Source organism: Sparus aurata, chromosome 6, assembly GCF_900880675.1.
Source record: "Sparus aurata chromosome 6, fSpaAur1.1, whole genome shotgun sequence".
NCBI classification, from domain to species: Eukaryota; Metazoa; Chordata; class Actinopteri; order Spariformes; family Sparidae; genus Sparus; species Sparus aurata.
This window is the reverse complement of record NC_044192.1, coordinates 3,769,915-3,792,909: the sequence shown is the minus strand read 5'-3', so window position 1 is coordinate 3,792,909 and position 22,995 is coordinate 3,769,915. Positions and strand designations below refer to the sequence as shown.

The window sequence follows — 22,995 nt, the reverse complement described above, 5'->3', positions numbered from 1 at the left end:
TATACCCGCTCCCTCTAAAGTGAAGGGAAAAGTGTAATATTTCCCTCTGAAATGTGGAGTTAAAGGGATATTCCGGTGTAAATTTAATCCATGGTCTAACACACCGTGAAACTGTGTTAGACTCCCTCTCGAGAGATCAAGTTAGCAGACCGCTAATTTACAGAGTTTTATCAACCTCAGAAACGACCGCACGACAACAATAGACTGCAGTAAATGGATCCAAATATAAACCGCCACCAAAAAGCCACAAATAATGCTCAGAACAGCACCAAACTTCAGCAACAGTACAAATAGGGTCTCAGCACATAGTCCGGGGCATCTAACCTCCGCTAGCTTAGCTGGATTTCTACTGAAAAGCTGACTAAATTTACCACTCTTCTGCAGCAGCTTCCTGTTGACGGGAAGTCCCGACGAGTCGATTACCGAGTGCAGTAGAGTTCCGCGGCTCATGGATGAAAATGTATGATTATGACTCCATGGAAAAGCAATCAAAGTTCATATGTGTCTTACCTGCCAGTTTATAACAGTTATTATCGAGAGCGGACAGGGAAAAGAACGGAATTGAGCATTTCTAACCGCACTCGGTAATCGTCGCGTCGGGACTTCCCCGACCCGGAAGCTGATGGAGGAGAGTTGAAATCTGTTTTTAGCTTCACAATAGAAATCCAGCTAAGCTAGCGGAGGTTAGATGCCCCGGACTATGTGCTGAGACCCTATTTGTACTGTTGCTGAAGTTTGGTGCTGTTCTGAGCATTATTTGTGGCTTTTTGGTGGCGGTTTATATTTGGATCCATTTACTGCAGTGTATTGTTGTCGTGCGGTCGTTTCTGAGGTTGATAAAACTCCGTAAATTAGCGGTCTGCTAACTTGATCTCTCGAGAGGCAGTCTAACACAGTTTCACGGTGATTTAGACCATGGATTAAACTTACACCGGAATATCCCTTTAAGTGCAAAAGTGTTATCAGTAAAATGTTCTGACAGTATCAAAAGGAAAAGTCCTTGTTCTGCAGGGAGAGGCTCCTCTGAACCGTCTCAGTGTCGTAAATATTATATTTGACATTATTGTTATCGATCCATACGTAACGTTTCACTGTGGGAGCTGCTGGAGGTGGAGCTGAATATATGAAGTATATATCCAGTTACTTCAGTCCAGCGGTGATAAAACTAGAATATGGAGCTGCAGCAGGACAGGATGAGAACAAAAATGTGTTCTCTGAAGATTTTTTTGCAGTATGAAGCTGAAAACGAGCAAAATCTGGGAGCTTTTTGTTCTGAAAGAGGAGAAGGAGGGAAAAACAGGTTGGAGCGTCTCAACAAGACGAATGACATTAAGACGTCCGTGCAGCTCAGCTTGTGTTTCACATAATGGACGTTGGTGAGTCTTCCTGCAGGTTCCCTTCATATCTGAGAGCATTAAAGAGGAGGAGAGATGACGCTAACGCAGTTTGAAGCTCCGTCAGGACGAGTCAGAGCTGAAAGCTGCGATCTGTCAGAAGAGAAGGCGAACAGGAGAAAAGAAACCGAGCGCTCAGAAGCAAACCTTCATCTGAGGCTGTAACACACTCACTGCTGGATTCTTTATTATCAAGAGACAAAGAAAATATATATTTGTTTCCATACAACTAAAGTATTGATGCATGCTGACAGAAATAAACTATAAGAATGATGCAAAAGAGAAACAGAGATGATACAAGCAGCTGGAGTCTCACAGCTGGACGTCTCTGAGGTCAGCTGGAGATGTTCCAGATGTTTCTGTGGCCTCAAACACCAGAAGATTGTAAAGACAGCTGTGGAGATCTCCACCTGTGATCGTGACGAGCAAAACAGCTGTTTTAAACTAAAACCATGATGTTTTTCTGACCCTAACTGAGTGGTTTCACTGCCTAAACCCAACAGAGCATAAACGCAGCGCTGAGACAGAAGAGAACAAGAAAGATTCAACAGAAACAAACAAAAAGAAACATTCAGTTTGAACTTTTCTTTGGTTTTGCAGAAATGTTCTTATTGGTCATTCATGAACAGTTTGGTTCCGTCAGTAACTCACAGAGAAAATACACGTCCATGTTCTCCAGAACTTGAATCTGATTTTCTATCATACGAGCTGGTAAATTCAACTAACGAGTGCATTCAGAATATTCTTAATAAATTCCAGCATTGTGTGTGTTTACATGTGAATAATCAGTTTTGATATTTTTGAATTATTTGTATGAGATCATTCAGATCACCGGTGCTGATGGTCAGTGTTCTTCACCTCCTCTTCTAATGGTCGGTCACAAACGATGAGTGGAAACTTTATTTACATTATGTGCTCTTGAAAAATGATAAAGTGAGTTATTCTGTGTGACTAAAGACTTGAGACGCAGCTTCATATCAGTTTTATGACACTCAGAATAACTTTTGCATTTTTAAACGCAAATCATTTTGTTTAAATCGAATCCAAAATGTGTTCAATCAGTCTTCACTGTGGAACCTTTCTCTAACAAACTGAATATGGTTGTTAGTCGTTTATTTACGGGTTAATGACAGAATGACTCGGGTCACAGAGTTCTGTTGGAAATGAAATGGACCGGTGAGGGAAGCAAACACGTCGTCAGCATCAACAGAAGAGAAGCTCGTGCGTCTGCAGAGGTTGAGTTCTTGCTTCGGACCTGAACGTGTCGGTTCTGGCTGAACGTCTCAGTGGACTTCAGTTCAAACTGAGAACAGGAAGTCTTCAGTACCAGGTGTGTCAATGATATCTGCACTGGTATTGATCCGCAGCCTGTGAATACCCTGATGATAGATGATGGCAACTCAATATGCAGATAGTGGCCTTTAAATACCTTTATGAAGATCTGATGTCTCACTGAGGAGCAACATTTAGGATTTTATACCAGCGACAGTATAAAGGTCCAAAAACACATCGTCTTTATTATTATTTGTGTTTCTCTCTTTAGTATTTAGTTAAAATGTTCCTGTGGGAGTCAAGAGCAGACGGCAGAGTCGCCTTCATGATGCCTGACTCTATTGATTTAAGTCTAATTATGTCGACGTCACAATTATCTTAATGTCTTTATTTGAGAAAAATCAACATGTTTGTTTGGTCCCAGATACAAAGATGCTTTAAAAAACTACAAACTCTCTGAAACACTTAATTTATCTGTGACCACACACACACACACACACACACACCTCTTTATTTAGGGTTGAAACTACAGACCTGAGATCAGATTCTTGAGCAGCTAATAAATAATTGATCGCTGCTATTTTGGCCAGCAGATCTCTGGTCGTCGTGGTGAGAAAAAACAAAATGGAAACGAGCTTTAAAAGTTTCTGAGCGATCTGATGAGACGACGTTGAGTTCAGTCGCTGCGTCCTTCAGTCGAGATCGATGAAGAGGAGGAAAATAAGGAGGAAGAAATGTGAAAACATCGACTTTACAAGCTACAAGTTAATCACACTTCAATTCAGGAACTTTACTTAATATGTTTGAACAGTGTGGTATTTCTACTCTTTCAGTAATCTGACTACTTCCTCCACTAATTGGTTTATAAAATCCCCTCCAGATAAGTTTTAGGACGTGTATAAAACATTTTAGTCTGAACAGTAACGAGTTTCTGATGTGGTTTAGACACAAATAAATGTCCTTTTATCTCATTAAAGCCCTTCAAATTACATCCATTAGATCTTCCTCCTTAAATAAAACATTGAATATGTGATTATTTAAATGTTTTCAGGTCGCAACGTTTTAAAAATGTCCACATCACGCTCGTCTCGGCTGAATATCGGAGCAGGTTTGGCTTCCAAACTGTTCAAGTGTCAAAAGAAGAGAAGAGGACACACAAGACAAAGAAACAAGAGCTTTAACTTTCCTGACTTTTATTAATTTCTTTATTAGACGAGCAAAAACCAAAACAAATAAAATACACAATCCAAATATCAGTGATCTCAAACATATGCACAGCTTTGCACTGCATACTTTAAGGCATAAACAGCTTTACTTCAGAAACTGAACAACAAATCAGGCATCAAACAGGAAGTGTGCAAAAACATGGAGAGCGCTCCGAGACGTCAACAGCAGATCCACACAGAGAGAGAACGGGCCGAGCACACAACTCACACTGTGTTTCATCTTATTGCCTCCACTTTACTTTTTGTTCTTGTGTTTCTCACTTTTTCAGGCGTCACAGTTTCATATGGAACCAATTTTTTTTTTTTTACAGTTTGTACTTGAATACTGAGCTGATAACCAAACAGGTTTAACACATGAACAACCAAAATATTAAAAAGTTATGAGAGACTGACGATGATCCATGAGAGAAAGTGAATTAAACATCCGAGCAGCCGGAGCTGCCAACACTTGAGAAAACACGACTCTGCTCACTTTGTGTGTTTCAGTAAAATTTAGACGCCAACGTAACCGATTAATTAATCAAATAAATGAGAGTCTGGTGAAGTGATTGTTCTACTGAAACATCTTCTCTAGAGAGAATGTTTCCAACAGAGAGCAAGTTAAAGGAACAGTTTAAAAAAAAAAAAAAAAATGTAAACGCAGTCATGATCTTCTCAGTGCTGATGGAAAGTCCAAGTTTTTGGAGTTTCACAGGTTCCCAAATCCTCAAAACATCATTTCCACCCTCAGCGCTCGACCTCGACCTCGTGCAGCTGCAGAAGACCTTTTCAAGCTGGCGGCCTGTGAGCAGAATGTGTCCGCTGAACATTTTGTTATTTAGCTGATTAACACATTTATTAGTTTAGATTCACAAGAATCAAACTGACAACAAATAAAAATAAATCAAAAAGGTGCTTTTTTTCCCCTGAACCTTTGTTTGTATGCTTGTTTTAACCTCCAACATGAAAACTAATTAAAAAAAAAATCATTTTAACCCCGAGTTTAACAGGTCAGACAGAAGTCCGCCTCCTGGTACTTCACGTTTCAAAATCTGGCCCTTCTGATAAAGAAGGTCGACAGTGAAGAGTTCGGCTTAAAAAAGGATGAAAATAGCGTCTTTCCAAATCAGTTTGGATCTCTGGGGACCAGGATCACAGCGGCTGAGCTGTTTAAACTGTCTTGTGTTTTTTTTCTCCGTTTTAAATCAAGTCTCCAGCTGCTGCAACTCTGTTTTACGACACTTCACCTGACTTTATATCATCACGAAGGAGGAGATGATGAGAGAGTTTACATTCAGTTTTTGGAAGAACTGTTCCTTTACAGCACAATTACATATAATCCAGATATTTCTATATTATAGGTTATATTTCTTTTTTTTTTGCACAAATCAGTGGTTCTGACCAAAACAAACAAATCTCCAGTTTACAGAAAACAATGTTGTGTTAAAGGTTCAGACAGTAATTAAAAGCATTAACAAGTTTCAAAAGAAGACAGAAAACAAAAACAGTGATTCCTGTAAGAACTGATTCCAGAACATCTGAACAGTGCAACTTCCGTTCAGATCTTCTCCAGTGATTACGACTTTAATTCCTGACGCGTCCCAAACAGCTCAGCACCACATTTTAAACAATCAAGTTCCATTATTTTCAGTATTTTCCCTTTTTTTTCATGGTTCTGTATTCGATCACTGTGCAGAGATAAAACAAAAAACATCCAAAACTGACAAAATAAGGCAGAAACAGAAACAGAAACAACCTTTTGCTATGCTTGTAACACAGAACAGAGACATGGGAATGAATTGTGCTCACGTATCACAGAGAGTCCTGCACATCGACAACGAGTCTGGAGGTTTGAATACAGTATTTTGTTATCAGGTCTGAACTCAGCTGACGGGTTTCTCCCCAAAAACATCCAGACTGATTCTTATTGATAACAGTTTAATATTCAGGGTAATAACTTAAAGAAGAAGTGTCACGTTTTGTGGATGAAACCCGTCAGCTGATCCAATTAATCACAATATACAAATACAGCTCAGTGGTGCTCATATATACACAGACGTGAAACTATCTACAGTCATTTCTCATCATTATTTTACACCCTGAGGAGTTTCATGACCTGAGAAGCTGGTTTTCATTTTGATGACGTCCCTGTGATCAAAAAACATGTAACTGGCCTCTAAACCTGTGTAGAAAAATATAAATCCTCCTTGTGACGTATGAAGAACGAGCGGCTGAGTCGCTCCGAGGAATGTTAGAAGTTAAATCAGACTGCGGTCGACGCCAGATTCAGTCTGCGGCTTCTTGGCACGTTTTTTTGGGGGGGAAATCTCATTTCGCTCCTCGGTGCCAGATCAAACTAATAAATCCAGGAATTAAAAGCTTTGTTCAATTAATCAATTTGTCGACCCGAGTCTTTTTTGACAAATAACAAATAAACGCTGGACACCAAATTAAACAAAGGCAAGTAAAAACGTTTGCTATCAGAAAATTAAAAATCCAGTTTGAGAGAAACATTCAAATGCAGGTGAGTCCAAACAAACTAATAATCTGCATGTTCAGACGTCACCTGGACCAGGTAATGATCCATCTCTAGACTGCTAACTCGTCCAGAGCGACAGCACTGAGAAGTCCAGCAGCGTCATCATCCACCAACAGTGACAGGAAACACTTGAGGAGTTTAAGACGAGTACCTTAGTCAAACGGACAGCAGTTAAAATGACGTTGTACCACACAAAACTAAACTTAAAGACATCTGAGAAATAAACAGTAAGAAAGTCAAACGTCCAATCAGCTGCTGATGGTGTGAAATCAAACTTTCTCACTTTCTGAAACCGTTAAAAGCCAGAAATCCAAAACAGTTCTGGAAGACTCCAGATTGTCTCCACAAGGCAGAATAAAGGAAACGTGATGTTAAATCAAACAGACACAATAATAAGATCCTGGACAAAGATGAGCTCTTTGTTCTTCTTCAGCAGTTTGACATCAGTGAAGATCGTTAGTTTTTTTTCAATCACACCCAGCGGTGTCGTCTGGTGTCCGTCAGCAGCGGTGAGATACGTTTAGTCGTCTTCACGAAGCTGCTGCAGAGAACACGAGAGACCGAACCTCCGGCTGCTGCCTCGAGCGCGGCAGGTTCCTCTCAGAAGTTCTGCTGCCGTCGTTTTTTGGCCTCGATGGCGTCCAGGATGGGCTTCCTCTTGGCCTGGTAACGCTGCCGGATCTCCTCGATCTCCTGCTCCATCTGAGGGTCCAGAGAGGCCAGACGCAGACGCAGCTCCTCCACCGACCACGTGCTCACCTGCACACACACACACATCATCTTTATTCAACTTTGGGTTTTGGAAATTCTAAAAAAAAAACAGCTCACCTGTTATCAAGCTGAGCTAAGCTGAGCTAAGCTGAGGTGCTGGAGCGATTAAACTTCAAACGAGGACAGAAAAACATCCAGACACTCACAGCTTTCAGTACGACAGGCAGCTTTTAACTATCAGTTGAACTTGTGTAACATATTTAACAGATTTGTGCACAGTGGAAAAAAATGTTTAATTGGTTCACGTCTCAAACGCAACAAACAAACAATCTGTTGACCTGGTCTCACTCACACAGCCAACCTCCTGCTGTCATGACTGCAGCTGGAGGCCGATAATCACACCACAGATATTAAAGACTAACAACTTTTCATCTGCTGGATACATTTTCTAACTTTTCCAAACAAGGTCTCACTTCTCACTTCATTTAGCAGCCGTCTGCAAGAACTTCTTGACTTCTTATCAAACAATCAATGTGTTTAAAAGGGAAAGAACGAACTCAGAGGCAGAACGTCTGACAGCACTCGCTGCATGGTCGTTATCTTCACTGGTCTCACTGTCTCTCCCTCTCTCACCCTGTTTTCTGTCTGCGTCCAATGAAGGCTAAATAAATAAATAAGAATATCTGAAGCTTAAATTATTGGGAAGCAGCTCCTACTAACAGAACTTTAGCTCTTCTGTCATCATCTTGTTTCACATCAACAATGCAGAACTTGACCAAACTCAACCGGCGTCCAAGTAAAAATGTACCTGAATTTGTACTTTTGAGTAACTTCCTCGTATTTTGCTGATTTTATATCATTTCCAAACTGACTGCCTGATAGTGACATTAAGAGTCACTACTTGAGAGTCTACATCAGCTCTGAATGAGATGTGTGTGCCTCAGATCTGCACATGAAGCAGTTACGCTTCAGTTACGACTTCTCTTCCTTGCTGTTGATCCTCTGCAGCTGGAGGATTTCAGAGATCAATCGGTTCCAAGTCCATTAATGGACACTTAAGAAAATCTTTACCACAACCTAAAAATATCTGCTGCATGACAGCGAGAATCAAGGCGTCTGATAAGTGAATCTATTTCAGTAGCTTTCATCTATTGACATTTATTCAGCATCTTTTCCTCCGTGCTGCCGGCCTCAGACGGTGACCCGGTGCCTGCTTTGGCTCTTCCCCGGGGATTCCTCCTCTCAGCTTTTACCAGCAGCACTCTGCCCTCCGGCTATTTATTACGCACGATCAATGAGCTAAAATAACGCTGGCGTCCTCGTCCACTTGACTGATAACTGTGAAGACACAGAGGACAGTCCTACAACTGGCCTGCAGCGGGATCCAAGTATGACACACACTGAGGGACGAAACCTTTAATCAGTTTTAAACCTTCTAACTGGTGACAACACTCACTGTAAATCCTCTTTTATATCCTCAGTGATCAATTAGGATTATTGTCTATACTCAACATACACAACAACAAACACTAAAAAGCACTAAAAGGCGTCTTCAACCCAAAATAATTACTATTATCGATACAATTTCCGATTTAAAAATATTATCAGCACCGACGGCTCCGCTATTGTTAGACTTTTATGCCTTGGCAGCTGTCATTTAAATTTTTTATGAGGATCGCTTGAACACACCATGATGTCCCCATTGGTGCACATATCCCCTCTGGTGCAAAGCGATGCAGATTCAGAGTTGACGACGTGCGCCTGAATGCACCGCGAGCAGAGCAGCGATAAATCTGCAGCAGTAAACGACACCAGAACACGGCAGAGACGCTCAGCAGGGTCGTCAATACTGCGATCCATTTCTATTGTTGAGGTCTCATTACAATCAATTTATACATTTGAAATCAACACTATTAATTACATTAATCGATCAACAAAGATTTAATCTGCAACTTCATTGATAATTGATCAGGAAAGTCATTTCTACACTAAAGAGCTTAGAACATTCTGGTTTCCGTATATGTAGATTTTGGATTGTTTGTCAGATAAAACAGGTAACAGGTCACCTTCTGGAAAAATTGTGATTTCCGTTATTTTCTGACATTTACAGGCCAAACGATTATTCAATTAACAGGAAAATAAATGTTGGTGTAAATGTTCGTTTCAATCTGTTGTTGCGGTTGTGAATCCTGTTGACCTGCAGGATGAATGTCTGATATTCAAACTATCAGGAAAAACACACAAAAAAAGAAAAACTAAGGAATATATTAATATTTATTCTGAAATATTTGTCATGAATGCCACTGAGAGCAAGAAGAAGCTTCAAGGTCTACAGAAAATACAGAAAAACATCTGAAGTTATTAAACATTTAACATCTGAGCTGACGAACAGTCACGCTCATGATCACCATCACTCACTCACAAACACACAAACACACAAACACACCTCCTCATTCTATAATAGAGAGATTTACAATATCCCTGAAAATCAGTTAGACTAAATAACTTGGTGGGACAAAGTGACTGCAAAAGAAATGACGGGTAGGTTTGTGGCAGAAAATATATGTGAGTTTCTTTACCAGTTCTTGCTTCTTTTTATATTTTAGCGGACAGACACAAGAAAATGGAGGTGATGATATAAAACAATAAGGAAGATACAAGGAGGAGGAAACTGAGAGTAAGCTTTCTGATTTTTTTGCTTTAATCAACACTTTATATGAACCATATGGATGACTGAGCAGTGGAGTGAACCCTCAGACAAACATCAGCTGACGGGTCAGCTCAGCTCTACAGAGCAGTTCAGCGTCTTTCAGCTCATCGTTTTAGTTTTCCAGCCCACAGCTTCACTCTTTCAGTTCAGCGTTGTGATTTATCCACCAGCAGCCAACTTCATTTCAAATTTACATATTTTTCTCAGGATTAAGATCTGATCAGATGAACTATTTGCTGGATGTCTGAACAGAAAACTGTCTGCTAACAACCTCCACATAAAAAGGTAAAACATGATAAAATGTCACTGTTGTGTTCGCAGCTCGTTTCTGCAAGCAGCCAAAAGAATCTGTTACTGCAGGAGTTTCAAAGGTTTTCATTTCTTTTACATTTTCATCTCATTCTTGGCAATTTTTCTGGAAAACCAACACTTAGAAGATGTCAAATTCCTGCAAAGTGACGGGAAAGATCTTTGCACATTGTGATGAATTTTTTGGACTAAGAAACACAAAATGATTTCAAATAACAAAAGATCATTTTAAGGATCTTCACCCAACTTAAGAGAAGCTCAGAAACTCTCCGTCAGACTCAAAGTGTCTCCACTAATCTTCCTTGATATTAATGTTAATGCGTCCAGCTCATGCATCATACATCAGATCCCACAGAGGCGTGTTTACTTCACCCAAACCTAAACCAGCCTGCTCTCTGGAATCCTGCATGATACCGGGTGTTATGGTTCTTAAAGGTATCTAACCATAAAACTTTGATTAACATGTGACTGATAATGGGATCATGAAGAACCTGCAGCCTGGGAGGAGGGATGGAAAAGAGGAGTCAGAGGGGAGATGGGAGAAAAGAAAAAACAGTAAGGAAGAATAAAAATAGAGAAAAGGAAGTGGACAGAACGGAGCAAATGAAGGAGATCGGTTGTTCTACGTGTGCTTTTCATGAATAATGTAGGTTAGTGCTTTCCCACCACATGTTCTACGCTGCATTTTCACACCACTGAACTGGTCGAAGCACGAGCCACGGAAAGAATGGTAAACATCAGCCAGGGCAGCTTAAAACAAAGATATCCTAATATGAAATGTTCAAACTTAGAGAGAGATTTCTACTCATCTAAATCCCCCCAACGCTTATCAGAGAAAGTCGACAGTAAGCGTGAGAAACAGACAATTCAACTCAACATATAAAAACACAAACTGGTGGAAACAAGAGTTTTCAGTTTCCAACATGAAAACATTCTGAATAACTACATCACAAAAACATCTGGCAGCAAAACACAAAAATAGCCGAGTCGTCAGATCTAAAATTAAACACCGTCAGCATGAAGCTGTCAACGCGCTGCCTCCAGGTATTAAAGATCCCAGAAGAAATCAGCTTTTTATCCTCACATTTGCAAGTCTAATGGAACAATAAATCCTCCCAGGGCGGGATTCGTGTCGACAACTGAAGCCTGTTTGAATTAACTGGACTGCGGTCTTTGCACATACTGGTAAAATGTCTCTGAACTGGAAACACTGAGGCACTTTCCTTTCACCTGAGAGATTCAAAAGTCAAACAACCAGGACACAAAAACACAGGACACTGATGTAAAGTCCCGTTCAGACCAAAGATTCATGATGAGACGAGTTGAGACTTTGCAATGTGCCGATCTGCACGGTTCACATCGACGTGACCAGACGAGACGATGCATCATCTCTATCTAAACAGCTCTCTGCGTCTCAGTTTTTACTTTCAGGCTTTTATTTCATAGTTGGATATGATGTAGTTTGAAGTGTTTAAAGATGAATGAGCACAGTGATCGTGAGTGAGTTGCTTCAGCATTTTCTTTTGAAAACAAAAATGTGTGTGTGTCATGAAGCGAGTGTGTGACTGAGCGAGCAGTGGAGAGAAGGGTCGGGCAGATGAACGATGCCGCCCGTTCATCGCTGCATTTAAAAGATGCTCAGTTAAATGTGTGAGTTATTTCCTGCATTCTGCTGTTATCATTATCTTACTATTACAGCTTTAAACCTGGAGAGGCCACAGAAAACAAGCCCTCCTCTACAATGACGTCCTGATTACAATACAAATACACAAACAATAGAAAGATTTCAGTACATTTAAAAGAACACAAATGTGTCATACATACAAAGCAACAAGGGTCAAATCATTTACAATTAAAACACCTACAAACGTATCACTCACTGTCTATTACAAGACTGATGTTTTATTCCAGTTTAATCACTTTATCTCTTTTCACACTGAGCGATCAACTAGTCTGTGTTCAAGAGTTTCTGCAAGTTGTTCCACTTCTGCAGCACACAAGTATTTAATGTGGCCTTTCAGTCGGGCTTTTGTTTTCCAGTTTCTGTTGCTTAATACTCTGTAACCTGTGTGTGTGTGTGTGTGTGTGTGTGTGTGTGTGTGTGTGTGTGTACACACAATACATAATTTCTTCTATTATGAAAGATAACATGTGGTGTGTGTGACACCAATTAACTTTGACAGTGTTGATGTCACAGCGATGTGTGATACACCTACTGAACATTATGCTCCTTCTGAGTGTGTGTGTGTGTGTGTGTGTGTTTGTGTGACAGCATGTGTGTTCACAGTGACTCTGGAGAACTACACTGAGAATCAGGGTCAGCCAGCGGTTACCTGTCACTGTCTGTTAGTGCAACTAAAAACACACAGTGGCACAGATCTAAGTCTCAATAGGTGCACGTAATGACACACACACAGAGACACACACACACACACACACACACACACACACACACACACCACATGCCGACACACAATCGTAGGACTGAACATTTCCCAGCACAAACACGATTTCATCGTTACTAAATCTGTCCTCAATAACAACTGCAGAACAAGATGAATCAATAAACTGTTGCCCTGTTTGCTGAGAAACAAAGCTTAATTGTTCATGTACATTTTTGCAGCAGAGGAGACATAAGAAGCCTGTACAGTGAGCAGGGAGCCGGGTGGTCTGGTAAGAGAAACCACCTCGCATTTAAAGGTCACATATTAAATATTTAATTCCAGCAGCAGCCATTTGTCCTGCTTAAATGTCTTTGAGTGAGACAAACAACCGCTGCCCTCTCTGTAATATGCTTTCCCTCAGACGACTCAGCTAACCGAACTACAACGTGAAGGCAGCCAGAAGGACGAGAACAAAGAGAGTCAAACTGCGGAGGCACGTAAACAACAAATCTTCACCTCTGTTCATAACAAACTAAAACCAAGTCACCTGTGAAATGATGAAAACTCACTGAGACAAAAATAAAACCTTTAACAAATTCAGAACTGAACATTGGCCTCTTATATGAAATTAGCCACTCTGCACAACCACAATGTGTTATCAACCCCGTTGTCTTCTGCTGGTCGTCCAACGGAATCAAAGTCTTAAGAACCCCTGAGATCAAGAGTTGATTTGAAAAAGGCAATAGTGACTGAAGCTGGACAGAAAGGAGCCGCCCGTGTGGCTAATCACGATCCAACAGCTGATGAAGTAAAAGAAATCAGTGTTTCTAACTCACCACTTGAAGATCTCCCTCAGCTGGCAGTTTACGGTTGTCTGCGTAGTTGTCTCCTTTTCCTCCTCCGTCATTGTGACTGTTGGCCTCCTTCTCTTTCTGCTCAAAGTACTCCAGGAAGGACGGCTTGGACGGCTGCATCGTCTCGTCTCTCCCTGCAAGAGAACAATCATCATTTATGTTATGACAGCAGCGATACTGGAGCTGCAACACATTTACAGTTACTGTTAGAACACAACGGCTCATGTACAAGTTTAGAGCCGCTGTTTCCTTTGGACCTTACTACAGGAAAAGCAGTCCATGTTTTGTGTTCAACTTGAAATGTGTTATTTGTGTCTTATAACTAAGTTGAGTGGGATTTAATGCTGTAGGTTATATGAAATATACGAAGGTTACAAGAAGGCACTGTACATCTGTAGCATGTATAATGTTATGAATCTAAGTCACTGCAGGCACAACTTTCAGTCAGCTAAAGGCTACATGAGGTGACAGAAACCAGACCAGAACCCTCTACACCTCCTTCATGTCTGCTACAGAGAACAAGTCACCAGAGATATCATTATAAGGGGAATTCAAAAGCATCAAACTCTCCCCAAAATAACTAATTTAATTAAGCAAATCAGCACAATGGGAGGAACAGCAAGAGGGTTTGATCTCTCAGTGAAGATGCAAAAATCCTTTACAGCCGCGGTTCATCTCTGAAGTGAAGAGATCTTCCTGTGACGTCGTTTGTTCTCGTCTTTGACAAACATAACAGACTTCATCACAAAAAACCAAACTGCACCAAAAAAGGATCAACAACGCAACAAAAGAACCAATAAAATCAAGAGAAACTTTAAAAAGAACTTTCATTCTGTTTGTAGGTAATGAGTGGGAGGATTCACTGTATGTGTGAGCGTGTTAGTATCTGTATACGTGCATGGAAAAGAAAAACAGCTATTAGGACAATTAGTGTGTGAAGTTACTGAGACAACACTTGGTTCACTGGGCATATTCTTCTCTGCATCTTTAATCTTGCCCCTGTGAGTCCATGAATGGAGCGAAACGACGAGTGCATCAGTGTAGTTCAGTGTGATAAACGGCTTTAATAAGCTGCTGTTGTGTTGCAGAGGCTGAAGTTTCCACACCTGCAGTACAGGACGCTCTCACTGAGCCACGCTGTGGATGGCATGCCGTTTCAATTAATTCATGTTCTTGACTTTCTATTATGGTCTATTAAGTTGACCCTAACAGTGTAATATGCGCTAAATATGTCCACAGATTTATTCCAACATCTTGTCCCTCCAAGCTTTGTTTGATTTTGACAGTGCAGTCCTCTATTAGCCCCCTGGAGAGGGCAAATCTGACATCATAACAAGAGGAAATTAGAGCTGCTTTATAGAGCAATAACATCAATTTATCTCCAATGATCAGGTTATTGAAGTGGACAAGGAATAACTGGACTAAAGACCAAGACAGATTTTGATCCAACAAATGCAATTTTTCAATGTAAGTATGTAAACCTATTCTACTAGGACCCCAAAATAAAAGTGTGAACCTGAAAATTAGCATCATATGACCTCTTTAAATGTTCTTTATTGTCTGAAGTGATTACATTCTTGTTTGTTGGCTCCCTCCAGAGTCCAGCAGAAGGTGAAAGGGTTTCAGTATCTAGCTCTTGGACACTTCAGCATGGCTAACACAAAAAACCAAAACACAGGAATCCATCAAGATCAGTCTACACGCACACACGCGCGCCACCACTTAAACTGGGTTTTATAAACAGGAATCTCCCTCACCACACATTTCTGTGTAATCTGGCAGATATATTAAAGATGACAAATTTAGAAATTCTGGCTCTCCAGTCCCTCTGCTGAGCCACAGCTGATGAAGATTCACTCCTCTCGAGATGCACATTCACTGGTATCTTCAGCTAAATGCCCTAAAATGTACCATTCATGTGCACACAATTGGCAAATTTATGGAGAACAACAGTGCTGCCTGCCTGTTACAGATTCTCCAAGTCTGGAGGCTGATGGGATGCCAACGGGAAACAAAAACAAAAAACTCATGAAATGCAACCATCAGATTCTAGTTCTCTGACATCAGGCTGGCTGTCTGGGCTCGTACAGATCTAAATAGAAGAACCAATTCTGTTCGCCCACATGTGGTCAGAAACTGTTTCATGTAACTTTAAACCTTTTTCCAAGGAAACAAAGCATCTGTTGACACTTCATGTGTGTGAGAATGTGTCAGCTTTGTGTATTCTGAGCTGGATAATGATGATTAAAAAGAAACTGTCCGTACCGTCGCATCACTGATCTCACTTGTGGCTCGGTTTATTTTCACTTGAGCCAAGAATCATTTTAAAGTCTGGTAATCTCCCGACTGTAAAAGTAATTAATGGCTGTTTATTCAACATTTCTGCTGCCAGGTGCCTCCGCACCAGACTGGGCTGCCAAGAGCGTGACCTTTAGAGAAGCCATTGTTTAAGAAAACCAGTCACCATCTTCCCAATATGGTGGTTTTTTTCATCATAATCAGATAAAAAGAAGGTCAGAGACATAAATTCCTCGATCTAACATCTCTTTTATCTAGCTTGGTATCTGGTGTTGTTGGGAAACTCAAGCAATTATCTCACTGGTCAAAGACTCTTTCCAACTGTACTTCACATCCTTGTAAACTGTGACCTGCTGTGCTTTGCTGGTTGCTATGCCAACCCCATGTGGAGGAAGCAAGCTGCTGAGCAGTGTTTTGCTTTGTTTTATGCCTTTGCATATATACATCCTTATGATATATTTCTGTCACATGTTTTGAACTGCTGTGTTGGTGTTCTCATTACTGTGATGATTTGTATCAGTGTCACACATCTTCAAGGGGAAAAAGGTTAATGGTGAGAAAAGCCCACGCAGTAATTAAAACGACATGATTTATGGTGTAAAAACATGCACGTAAACTTTCTGCACTGAAGATCTTTATAATTCTGAGAAAGCAAAGTTGCTGTTTCCATCGTTCTTTCAGCTAATCTGCCTGTTATGTAACTTGAATTACTAAGTGTTAACCAAGCTTCTGCTCAAACAGGCTTCTTTTAAAAAAAAACGCAGTCACAACGTGAGTAAGTGTGAGACTGGAGAGTTTTTACATGGACTTGTGCACCACGTGAGGTTTAGAAACATGATTCTTCACTTTAAATTTCTGCCTTCCCTTTAAAGACATCGCTGACAACATTAGGTTGAAGATTTTAACACACACAAGGGACACTTGATTTGTTTGACCTCACATGGTGCTGGTGTAACTGTTTAAATATTCATAGGAACCACAAGGAAAAATTTAAATAAAATAAATCTTTGTGAGAATATAATCGAACACCTCCTGACACCAACATCCAGATTTGGTCTAAATTATTTGTCTAAGAAACAGCTTCTGACTTTTCCTCTCTACATCTGAACACAGATATCTTGACTGTCTTCTCTTTACACTTTATAGAGGTTTTATTAGTTATCATGCTTGTGAGCACTCTGCCTACATATTCTTATTTTCTCTCTTTGCTGCTGCTCGGGACGCTTTACCAACCCAACATGTGTCTGTTTGACGTCCTGGGAATGAGACTCAACAATCAACTGTCTTTGTGGTGCGTTCAGGAACAGCTGGGACAAATCCTACTGATTCTACCTTTAACTTTAATTATATTAATATGACACGAGCTTCATTTAGCTTTGACTTCGACTTATTTCTGTGATACTCTGAAAACATTTCAGAGCCTGTACTCCATTACTATTACGGGAGCAAAGAAGCTGAATAAGTCCTTCTTTTTTTACCAGATTCTGTTTTTACACAAGCATCTGAACTTATACTGGTGGAAAGAATCTTGGGAATTTTACCACTTCTACTTTTCCTAAGCGATGAAAAATATTTATATCTAATAAATCAAACTGAAAAACAAGAAAATCAGTGGGTAACATGACAAACAGACTGTTGAGTGCGGGGAAGAGAGAAGAAATGAGGAGAGATGTAGATGCAGAAACTGCATTAATACTTTTATGTGACCTTTTCTCATGCTGGAAGTGAATTTGCCATTTTTTCCTCGCAGCATTTATTTGAGCAGTAAACAGAGACAGAAATAAAAGATGACGGGAGCTCGATGATGCTTCAAAACTCAAGAGGTTGATTCAGATTTGTGATGTATTGATTTACCAGCTGAGCCGCTGCCACACTACATTCGTCTTTTTCAAATGAAATCATCTGTTTGATAGATCTCATTAAGGCATTCGTCCTTCTTCTACATTCTGACAGCAGATGGTTCAGACTGCATGATAAGTGTACGGAAAAGAGTAGTTTTACTGGAAGAGAATTACCGCTCTGCATTACATGCCTCCGCAAACCAGGCAATTTGCTGTTTACATCCATGTCCGTCCAAACTCATAAAATATGTAGAGAAGACTTTAAAAGAACTTCATAAAAAGTATTAAATGTAGTTCTAGGTGAATGGTAGTCGTTGTGAAATTGACATGTATGATTCTATTGAATAATTTACAGTGAAAAAACAGCATGTCTTCACTTAAAGTCTATTTTTACAGAAGAGTATAGAGGACTGAGAGAGCTTCATCACATGGTGCAACGACAATCACCTGGAGATCATCATCAGCCTGACAAAGCTTCAAATGTGGATGTTGCTACAAAGAGACTACACACCCTGCAGCACAGAAGATCTCTACAATCAGCAGAGGTTGTTTTCTGGTTTCTTTCTTCCTCACAAAACAAGACCTTTGAGGAAGTACTCTCGGGCTTTGGGGAAACACTGGGGACTTTTTTTTCAAAACTGCTGATCAAATGCGAAAATAATTGACAGATAACCCAACGATGAAGAAAACAACAGACAACATGGCTCTGGACACAGCCACGAACATGACAGACTCATTTAAATATTAAACTGCAGCTGGGTGATTAATCACAATTTAAAACTGTATCAGACACTAAAAGGTCTGAAAAGGCTTCCTGATCAGCTGATTAGACTTCTACCAAAAGGAGCAAACATAAAAAAACGAATATAAACCAATGGTAAAAATGTTTCCATCATTATCGTTAGTCACCCACTGACAAGACCATCGCTCTGCTCGCTCTGCTCGTCTCTCTGCTGTGCCTTTTTTCCGACCAATCAGACCAGATGTCACCTCACAGCGGTCTCATCCCTGTGGGGAGTTGGCGTTGTTGTGTTTACTTCAATTAAAAAGCCTAAATGTTTCCTTATCTCGGAGGAAGATTCTGGCTTAAAATGAAGATGGATCCAGTGCTACAAAGACATCCAGAGTGAGTCAGATGAGGCAGAAGATTTAATGACGCAAATAAACGATGCGGTGGACGTCTTTATCCTGACAAACTACAGACTGCTGATGGCATTAGTGTATATCGTTTGTTTCCAGGCCTCAGTAGGAGGGAAATCTCCAGCAGCGTTAATGTTTTGTTCTGCAGCCTCTAAACCAGGCTGAACATAAACCACAAGTTTACAGGAAAATAAAGCTTTTATACAGTTTGAACTTAAAATGAAGGCCGAAGCAGAGTGGACCCCGGAGAGGACGACCATCTGCTCCTTCTCCAAAACAAAATTAAACTTTAATAGAGTAAAGCGATGTGAGCGCTGAGCAGGTACAGCGAGCCATTAAATCGTTTTAACTCGAGAGTAAATGAAAATACACTACTGTATTTATATTCAGTGTGTGTAAAAAATCCACTTGTTTGTTCTTGTTCTTGTCTCATCTACACTTGAGACGGTGTAATGACAACGCAAAGCTTTACGCATTTCAAGATTAGAGAACATTGTTAAGGCTCAGAAATGGAAAACTCAATTTAAATAATTCATTTATGTCAACATAATGTTTCCATCAACATGAATCTCAAACAACAAATGGAAAGTTTGAATCACTTCACTTGAATGTTGCTGCTGTTCACATAATGTTTGAGTGAGACAGAGAAAAAGAATAAAAGTGCCAGAAATGTGTCCATATTTGGGTTTTTGTTGCTGATGTTTGTGTCTGTGTCACTGCTGGAGAGAACAACAGAAGACATTTTGAAATAAAACCCTAAAAATATCATCTTGTAACTAGAAAAGAGTGTTTTGGCGTTAAAGAAGAACTAATGTCCTGGTATAGAGTCATTTATAAATCACAGATCTTGGCGACATCACAGCTCTGCATTCATTCATCACTGCATTCTTCTACAATGGATAAACACATTTTCTGCTGAACATCAGTAGGAAAAAAAGCTCCATTAAGAAGCCCCTACTTTTAGATTTACATCAAATCAGACCTTCAGAGATCTGTCAAGCTATTTTTAAATATGAGGTTTTTAAACCCGCATTGAAGTAGAAATGTGAGGTAAAAATACTGCGTGATGTGAAAAACACAGGTTTTTGCCAGTGTCCTGAAAACAACCAGAAGTCAGTTATTGTAGTTTTTTCCTGCATAGCACAGTCAGCCACGATCATTTCCTACAGGTAGCATGCTAGCTAATGAGTGCATGTGAGCAGTTCCACTAACAGAGACTGGAGGCCTTTCAATACAGCAGCCGAGGTATAGCAACAAGTTGCAAAAGGAAGGAAAGGCTCAAATCATTGTGGAAACATTCACAGAGACTTTGATAAGTGAGATTTAAGAGAAAACAGTGCAGTGTTCCTGGGAGCGGTCTGGAGGGAGCGCACAAAGTAGGACTTTAAAAAAACTCTTTAAAACTGTATTGTCAGATGAACAAAGTTCACGATATCTGTTGGAAAAATACCTCTGTGTTCTGTGGTGGACTTTAAGGTTGGAGTTTCATATTTGAATATCCTGCTGGATGCATTTGTCAATTAATTAACTTAACCCAATTGTGAATGATTTAGAGAAGCAGTGCAGCAGACAATGACAGATGACTTCTATCAAGGATTCTAGTCAGTAAGGGGTTAGAGGCTAATCAGTGTAAATTAAAAGGCTTTCTATTATTCGGAACCATTAGAGAGGATCAATAACTTATCTAATATCTTATCTCAATCCTCAAGGCTCCTTCAGCATCAGATTGTGGTCATTAGTTTGTGACACACACACACACACACACACACACACACACACACACACACACACACACACACACACACACACACGCGCACACACACAACTTTGTAGAAAAGCACTCAGGCAGCACAGACATTACACGACAGACACACACGCACACACACACACATTACACAACAGACACACACACACTGAACTGAAGGGTATCTGGGCTCTAATGTAATTATGATCTCTAAATGTTCCTGTGTTAATGTCGATTGAACTGCCAGCAGTTGAGATCGATACTAACTTAATAGTCAGACATCAGACAGGAGACAAAGTGTGTGTGTGTGTGTGTGTGTGTGTGTGTGTGTGTGTGTGTGTGTGTGTAGATTTAGGAGTATGTGTTTTAGAGACTGAAAGACTTTTAAGTCTGTGTGTGTGTGTGTGTGTGTGTGTGTGCGTGTGTCTCTACATGGATGCATCTCTCGGCATGTTCATGTCGACTGTGTTGGTCTTAAAGGAACAGTTCACCCCAGAATCACAATATGTAACGTTCCTCTGCGTGTTGTGCTGTTTATCCATTTAGAATGTTTTGGGATATCGTCCACAGAGACGTCTGCCTCTAATATAGAGGAACAACATGACACTCGGCTTGAGCTGCACAAAGCTTCAAAAAATAATACGGAAAAACAGAACATCAATGTCTTTTTCCAGATTATCTTGCGCAAGTGTGGACTCCACCTGTATGTTCGGCTCATCACATGGCGGTTCTGTCCTTATAACTTCAGACTATTTTGACGGTTTTGGACACTGCAGGGCGTCCACATGCTGCCTATTCCTGTCAGTGCTCATAACTACTGCGAGGCTCCAGTGACTTAAACATAAATCTCAATAGATGCGATGTAGGCGTTTTAATAATTTGACATAAACTTTCACAGTAGCTTTGTTTTCATCAGCAAACTAAAACAAAGATCAGCTGTGTGCATTACTGGAGACGCACAGGGCAAAGACACACACACACACACACACACATCCAACAAACTCACTGTGCTGTAGTGTCTCATTGGGGTTAATTCTTAGTACATAAAAACAAACACATAAAATACACCCACAGGCTGCCAGCACTGATGAACAAGAGAGTCCAACTCTTATTGAGACTCCAAAAGCAGCCAATACATCCAACGCTCACAACTCCCACACTGCAAAAAGACTCCAACAGACTGAAGCAGCACCAACACATCTCTGAACAAATGACACAGTCCAGCAGAAGGTAAAATATTCACTGTATTAAGTGGGATACTGACAGAAGTTTATGAGTCACCATATTTTTGAACAGAAGTTGTTTCTCATTCAGGCCCTCAGGACCACAGCTGGTTTATTATCTGTCCCAGTAGTTATACTGATTATATTCACTTGTCCTCCAAGGATTAAAATAGTCAATCAAAGACGTGTCCCAAATTAGGAGATCTACTGATCATATCTATTAAGTATTAAGATTTTATCAATGAGACATAGCAGATTGCTTTCTTCATATTTACACATTTACAGTTATTGTTTGAGTACTGACAAGAACTTAGTGCACTACCAGTAACGAGCATTGTTGGTGTCAACACAAGTCAACTTCAGTTCTGCTGTTTACTGACTCGCTCTGTGTGTTAATGCTGAGGAGCTCAGCAGAAGAGAGGCCACAACACTGTGATAACAAATTACACCACAACTCTAAAAAGCACAGATAAAAGAAAAGTTAACGTCGGAGTGCATCAATGCTGCTGTGTTTCATGATTTAGGCCCGGGACACGTTTAATGTCGGGTTTCAGTATCCATCCCTGCAAGTGTTTGCATTAATTTGGCCTGTCACTGAATATAAATCAGTAAAACTGGACATTACGTTACTGTGTAAACCACAAAGCCAGAGTTTGTTTTTGTAACAGCCCAGAGAGCTTATTTTACAACAAAGGCTGATAACAGTGTTACACTGGAAACAATCATTTTAAGTTTAATCTCATATTCATGAGACTTCAGCCTGCTGAAAGAAAACACCAGCCAGATTTTCCAAATTGATTAGACTCTGATTCACTAGACTGAATTGATTTAATTTCCAGTTATATCAACATCAATCCAGTTTACAGGGATATTTCAGTCACAATACAAATTTTGACCGGATATGAGAGAAATCTGAGAGAAATAATACTGTAAATTGTTCGAGGATGCATTATTCAAATATCACTAAAAAGAATTGAATCAAACAGTTTTTGAGATTTGTGGTCAAAATCTGCCCACAGAGAAATTAATGGGATATTGCTATATTTGAACGAACCAACGAACCAACCAACGAACCAACCAACGAACCAACGAACCAACCAACTAACCAACCAACGAACCAACGAACCAACCAACTAACCAACCAACGAACCAACGAACCAACCAACTAACCAACCAACGAACCAACGAACCAACCAACTAACCAACCAACGAACCAACAAACCAACCAACTAACCAACCAACTAACCAACGAATTAAAGTAACAACAGATGCAGGTTAATGTCTTCCAAGATGGGAAAATAAGAAAAAATTAGAACCTTTCCAGTTTGACACAACTGCTGTGGCCATCTGCATATTGATTTCTGAGTTTAC

General features: G+C 40.2%; 1 protein-coding gene across 1 annotated transcript in view; it reads right to left on the bottom strand.

The window, feature by feature from the left end:
• Positions 1-3,956: 3,956 nt before the first annotated feature.
• The window catches only part of LOC115583233 (serine/threonine-protein kinase 3/4-like), a 28,659-nt gene continuing 9,620 nt past the window's right edge, over positions 3,957-22,995 (bottom strand). Inside the window, exons 10-11 of the mRNA XM_030419866.1 lie at positions 13,361-13,512; positions 3,957-7,169 (exon numbers count right to left, since the gene is read on the bottom strand). Of these exons, the coding sequence (XP_030275726.1) occupies positions 7,011-7,169; positions 13,361-13,512 (311 nt within the window). The 3' untranslated portion in view covers positions 3,957-7,010. The remainder of the gene's footprint in view (positions 7,170-13,360; positions 13,513-22,995) is intronic.